The sequence below is a fragment of the Nematolebias whitei genome, chromosome 21 (genome assembly GCF_014905685.2).
Source record: "Nematolebias whitei isolate Nwh7 chromosome 21, NemWhi1, whole genome shotgun sequence".
In the NCBI taxonomy this organism is placed as follows: domain Eukaryota; kingdom Metazoa; phylum Chordata; class Actinopteri; order Cyprinodontiformes; family Rivulidae; genus Nematolebias; species Nematolebias whitei.
This window is the reverse complement of record NC_056518.1, coordinates 6,505,137-6,511,455: the sequence shown is the minus strand read 5'-3', so window position 1 is coordinate 6,511,455 and position 6,319 is coordinate 6,505,137. Positions and strand designations below refer to the sequence as shown.

The window sequence follows — 6,319 nt, the reverse complement described above, 5'->3', positions numbered from 1 at the left end:
CCAAGTTTTAGACGAATATTTGTAAAATTGTTTGAATTAAAGTTATGTTTGTGTTTTCAAAGTTTTATTTATTTATTTATTTGTGCTTTTTTTTTTGCCTTTGACAACTAGCCATAACAAAAATGGCCCTTTGGAAAATATTGTTAGCAATCATTGCTGTTAAATGTATGTGCATTTTTTTTCTCAAGCAGGTTGCTCCATCTGCTGAGCAAAAAATAAATGTACATCCTGATTATCATATTTAGCCACTTGTACTTTGATTTGAACCTTCCTTTAATTTCAAACTGAGGTGTGTTTTTTGATTGCACCTGACAAAATGTACACCAAGTGTTCTCTTTGTACAAGTTGTATGGCTTTTTTTAATAATACAGTTTAATGATCATGTGCCATTTCAGAATTAAAAAAAAACTAAGATAATGACCATCAAACACAGAGATGTTGTAAAAAGATTAACATTTGAGGGCTCAACGTCTCTTCACAAAGCATTACCAAATCTACAAATTTAATGACTCAAAAGCATTCCCATATATGAATTTTTTTCTTTTTCTTGGTTGATAACTGACAATTTATTAGCATCATCAAAATGTTTTTACTACCTCCTCATGGTCCCTTAAAAACATCTGCTGTGATCAGTTCAAATTGAGCATCCAGGCTTGAAATTGATTCCCAGAACAAACAGTTTCTATCCATACATTATCTTCCGCTTGTTCTGAAGTCGGGTCTTGGGAGCAGCAGCTTGAGCAGGGAGGCCCAGACATCTCTTTCCACAGCCACCTCTTCCAGCATTTCTGGGAGGACTCCAAGGCATTACCAGGCCAACCAAGAGACGTAGTCTCTCCAGTGTATCCTGGTCTTCCCTGGGATCTTATCCCAGTTGGACATGCCCGAAGCATCGAGGGAGGTGCCCAGGAAGCATTCTTACCAGATGACTGAATCATGTTTTTTGTTTTGACTGAATCATGGAGCAGAAGACTCAGAGCAGAAGTTCTACTCTGAGTCTCTTCCGCATAATTGAACTTCTCCCCCTATCTCTAGGGGAGCCTAGCTACCCTGTGGAGGAAAGTAATTTCAGCTGTCTGTGTCTGCAATCTTATTCTTTCGGTCACTACCCAGAGTTTGTGACCATAGGTGAGAGTAGGAATGTAGACTGAAAACAGAAAGTTTTACCTTACAGCTCAGCTCTCTCTTCAGCACAACGGACCGGTACAGAGTCTGCAATACTACAGATGCTGCACCAATCACTCTGTCAATCTCATGTTCTATTCTTCCCTTACTCGTGAATAAAACACCAAGATACTTGAACTCCTCCACTTGAGGCAGAACCTCACCCTCGACCTGAAGAGAGTAATCCACCCTTTTCCAACTGAGGACCATGGCCTGAGATTTCGAGGTGCTGAATCTCATCCCAGCCGCTTCACACTTGGTTGTGAACTGCTCCTGTGAGCGCTGGAGATCACGGCACGATGACGCCAACAGGACCACATCATCTTCAAAGAGCAGAGATAGATTCCTGAGGCCACCGAACCGGAATCACTCTGCCCCCTAGCTGCACAAAAAAAAATTCTGTCCATAAAAGTTATGAACAGAATTGGTGACAACGGGCAGCCCTGGCAGGGTCCAACTCCCACCCTGAAGGGGTTCGACTTACTACCAGCAATGCGAACCAAACTCTCGCACCACTTGTATAAGGACTGAACAGCCCATAGAAACAGGCTCCCAATCCCATACTTATGGAGCACTCCCCACAGTGTACCCTGAGGAACATGGTTGAAGGCCTTTTCCAAGTCCACAAAGCACATCCAGAGTGGATAGGCAAACTCCCATGACCCCTTGAAGACACTAGTGAAGGTAAAGAGCTGATCCAGTTTTCCATAACCTGGACAGAACCCACATTGTTCCACCTGGATCCAAGGTTGGAGCAACGATCGGACTCACTTCTCCAGTACCCTGAATAGACCTTACCAGGGAGGCTGAGGAGAGTTATGCCCCTATAACTGGAACACACACTCTGGTCCCCCTTTTGAAGAGGGGGACCACCACCTCAGTCTGCCAGTCCAGTGGCACTGTCCCCAATGTCCATGCAACGTTGCAAATGCATGTCAACCAAGACAGCCAAACAACATCCAGAGCTTTAAGGAAATCAGGGTGAACCTCATCTATCTCCAGAGCCATGTGGCCGCAGAGCTTTTTAACTACCACAGTGATCTCAGCCACGGTTATGAACAGACCAACCTTGAAATCCCCCCGATTCAGCTTCCTCCATGGAAGATGTGCCGGTGGGATTGAAAAGGTCCAAGAAGTATTCCTTTGACCTCCCGATGACATCACTGGTTGAGGTCAACAGCATCCCACCTTCACTGAACACAGTGTTTGCAAAGACCTGCTTTCCCCTCCTCAGCCGCCTGTTGGTTTGCCAGAATCTCCTCGTAGCCAGCTGAGAGTCTCTATTCAAGGACTCACCGAACTCCTCCCACATTCGAGATTTTGCCTCAGCAACAGCCAAGGCTACAGACCACTTGGCCCTCCGATACTCCTCAGCTGCCTCCAGAGTCCCACCAGCCAACAAGACCCGATAGGACTCTTTCTTCAGCTTGACATTCTCCCTAACCCAGGGTGTCCACCACTGAGTTTGAGGATGACCACCACGAGAAGCCCAGAGAACTTTGTGTCCACAGCTCAAGGCAACTTCAACAACTGAGGCACAGAACATGGCCCACTCAGTCTCAATGTCCCTGTCTCAGCTGGGATGTGGTTAAAGCTCTCCCAGAGGTGTGAGTTGAAGATCGATTTTGATGGGTTCTTCTGCCAGGCGTTCCCAGCAAATCTTCACTACACGTTTGGGTCTGTGGTGTCTGTCCAGCATGTTCCCCCACCATCTGACCCAACTCACTACTAGGTAGTGATCAGTTGACAGCTCAGCTCCTCTCTTCACCCGAGTGTCTAAAACCAACAGTTTCTTTCAGTTTTAATGCAGTGAGTAAGCACTTATTAAAGCAGTTTTGTTGTTGTTACTGTTGTTGTGCTTCGTACTGTACATCAAGTTTAAACTAGAAATTTCCTGGAGAAGCTTTGACAGGGACTGCCACTTTGCGATCATTTAAAATGTTTGACAGTACTATGTGTTGGGGTTCACTCTGAGCTACTACCATACCAAATTGCAGCTCAATATGATGACGAATCAAAGAGTTATAGTCATTTATCTTTTTTAAGCTAAGTTGGCCATGTTGGAATTTTGATTTGGCTTCAGAATGTGATGGAGGCGTTCTCAGCTACAACCACACCAAATTTCAGCTCAATATCTTTTATAATAGCTGAGTTAAATGTTTTCCCTTTCAGCTAAGGCAGCCATCTTGGATATTTGATATTACATTTTACAGCAATGTATGTCAGAAAAATGATGAGTTATTAACACTTCTCACAATGTATAAATGGTTGTTTCCTGCTTTCTGAAGCACCTCACGAAAAAAATACAACTCCTACAGCCAAAACAAGAAATACTAGTGGAAAGACAACAAAAATTTATACGTTTTGATTTATAATATGTATCTTAAAAGATGTGGTGTTAGGAAGAGTTTGTTCGATGACATACTGAGTTTTGTTCAGGGACCTCTTGACTCTGCCATGTGACCTCACTGTGGCAGTTAGAAGCTGTGAAGAGATCCGTCAGGCTTTTTCAATTAGAAAAATGGCGTCTTTGTTTGCAAATTATGTCGCCATGGTAACTCGGAGCGTCAGTAATAGCAACAGCACACATCACAGTGCAGAGCCGGTTGTTTTGATATAACATTTGTGGGGGTACACTTCGTGGTTCAGGCCACATTAACGTTGATAGAAGAGTAAGACCCTTTTCAGGTGGATAATAATATGGTAGGAGGCTGCCGTGAGGAAGTCCCCAATTACAGCGTTTTGCTTTGTAGTGTTCTTCAGTATAGGGAAATTTGAGAGATTTATCACTGGCTCTCTGTCTTTAAAACTAGAAGGTAGCAAATTTGACTCTTGTCTCTGCTTTTATTATATTTCAAACCATAGGGAATTCAAGCCATTTAAGTCCAGATCTCAGTTGGGACCATGGCCTCCTTGGTTCCAACAGAGGGCATCAGGTTATGCTCAGACAGGAAGTCTAGAGGAAACTGGACAAGGAACCCTCTGATCTTGCGCAGTTCCTCCTGAGCGCGGGCCACATCGGTCTGGGCCAAACCAGGCTTTGACTGGAATTGCTCCAGCTCAGACATGTTTCTCACCAGAGAACAGGGAAGGCAACGGAACACCTGCAACAAAACACATATACAAATATTGTTTTTTGTCATATGTGTGTTGGTTCTGACATGGATCAATATTTAGTGTGAAAATGAAAAAAATGGATGGATTATAAAAGACATCCCACCCCCTCCACGATATTTTGCATGTATATGTAATTTGTTAAACAAGAATTAAGTGGGGCAGCATGGTGGTGCAGTTGGTAGAGCGGCTGCCTCTCAGTGAGCAAGTTTACCTGGTTCACATAAGTAGTTGTTTTCAGGCAGTCCCCGATAATTAAGATAACATCACAGACAAATTCCTCATCTTTTTAGCATCCAAAAAAAGTTCTAAAAATTAGTAGTACAAAGTGGTACTCCAATATCTCTAGTCGCTGAATAAGTTGAATAGTGAATGTCTGTAGACTTTGAAATGAGGCAGTTTTGTTTTTTTGTTTTTTTACTTCGTCAAGGTAACAGATCCTTGCAAGTTGAGGAAGCAATTTTATCCACCACCAGGCCCAATGATGGAGCTAGAGGGTGGCCAATGGTGGCCTTGGCCTCCGTTAATCTTCGGCCACCCTAAGGACCATCTCAATTATTTGAGGAAACTATATTTTTAAGTAATATAAAAGCTAGAAAGGATAGTTTGTTCAAATGATAGGGGTGGCCAGTTCACAAATGTATGGTAGGAGCCATCTTCAATTGTGACTTAGAAACAACATTTTGACAGGGACCTGTTTTACATCTAGATGCAGTCACACACCAAAATAGAAGTTGGTAGCTCACTTATTTTCAAGTTATCATGTTTACAAAATTCACAGATGGACAGAGGATATTTCCAATTCCCCCTTTACACTCAGTGATTAGAGACAATAAAAACAATATATAAGAATGATTATTTTTCTTTATTGGTAAGGAACACTAGATGACTTTAAAAATAATATATACATAGAGAGATCAGTTTGTTTAATTTCTGACTAAACATTAATGTTTGGACAATATCACACACAAAAAGACTAATTTTGCCGCATGCGTTTAAACAGTTTCTTGTCAAAATGATTTCCAATCTCGATTCAGACGAACTAAAGTCAATATAAACCCACCTAATAAATCTAAAAATGCACTCTACCTTTTCATAAATAGTAGCATTGCGTCCAGATGTAGTCATCCACACTTCCTTGTAGAACCGGTCACTGATGGGGTCCAACAGATCGATGCTGGTGTCCGTGTGGCCTCCAAGGATAGTCCTGTTCAGTAGGTGATGTCAAAGAGAGGAAAAACTGAAATGTTAATGTGATCATAGTAGTTTAAACAGAATTCATCCTCTTGGTAATTGTTTTTGTATGCTGCCTTACAATCTGAAATTTAATTGGATATTAAATTGGATTAAAATAAATTATGGGATGCATGCACTCCATTCGGCATCTTTGCTTTAAAGCCTCAACCATTACCTTCAGAAGCCACAGGTTTTGGCAAACAAGACACAACAGTGAGCAATCTAACCATCATAGGATCTTAACACCTGTGGTAACAGTCTCCTGTGAAACACCTGAGTCACAAGCGTTCCGCCGATGTTCCTAGTCAATGAGGGATTTGAATAGTGAAGGTTAATCGTTTTCAAGATAATTGTTTTTCTGGTCCGAAATTGCAAGTAAACTTTACACTTTTGGTTCAAGATATTCACATGGCTACCCATGAGTAACACTGTGTACTGTTTAGGAATAAAGAAAGTTTTTTTTTTTTTTTTGCTTTGTCCAAAGCAGAACAGGGTCACTGATCCTGGCAAGTGGAGGAAGCAATTTTATCCACCACAAGGCACAATGGCAGCACCAGAGGGTGGCCAAAAGGGACCTTGATCACTATGGACACACCTTTGGCCACCCCAAGGGCCACGCCAATCATTTAAGGAAAATATACTTGCAAGCACAATAAAAACTAGGTAGCATAGTTTCCTCTAGTGATAGGGATGTCCAGTTTACCCCCCCCCCCCCCCCAACACACACACACACCTACCTACCTACCTACTTACCAAGCTAGATAGATAGATAGATAGATAGATAGATAGATAGATAGATAGATAG

General features: G+C 42.2%; 1 protein-coding gene across 1 annotated transcript in view; it reads right to left on the bottom strand.

Moving 5' to 3' along the window:
- Positions 1-3,505: 3,505 nt before the first annotated feature.
- The window catches only part of LOC119427646 (phospholipase D1), a 47,467-nt gene continuing 44,653 nt past the window's right edge, over positions 3,506-6,319 (bottom strand). The window contains exons 10-11 of the mRNA XM_037695283.1: positions 5,368-5,485; positions 3,506-4,268 (exon numbers count right to left, since the gene is read on the bottom strand). Coding sequence (XP_037551211.1) covers positions 4,044-4,268; positions 5,368-5,485 — 343 coding nt within the window. The 3' untranslated portion in view covers positions 3,506-4,043. The remainder of the gene's footprint in view (positions 4,269-5,367; positions 5,486-6,319) is intronic.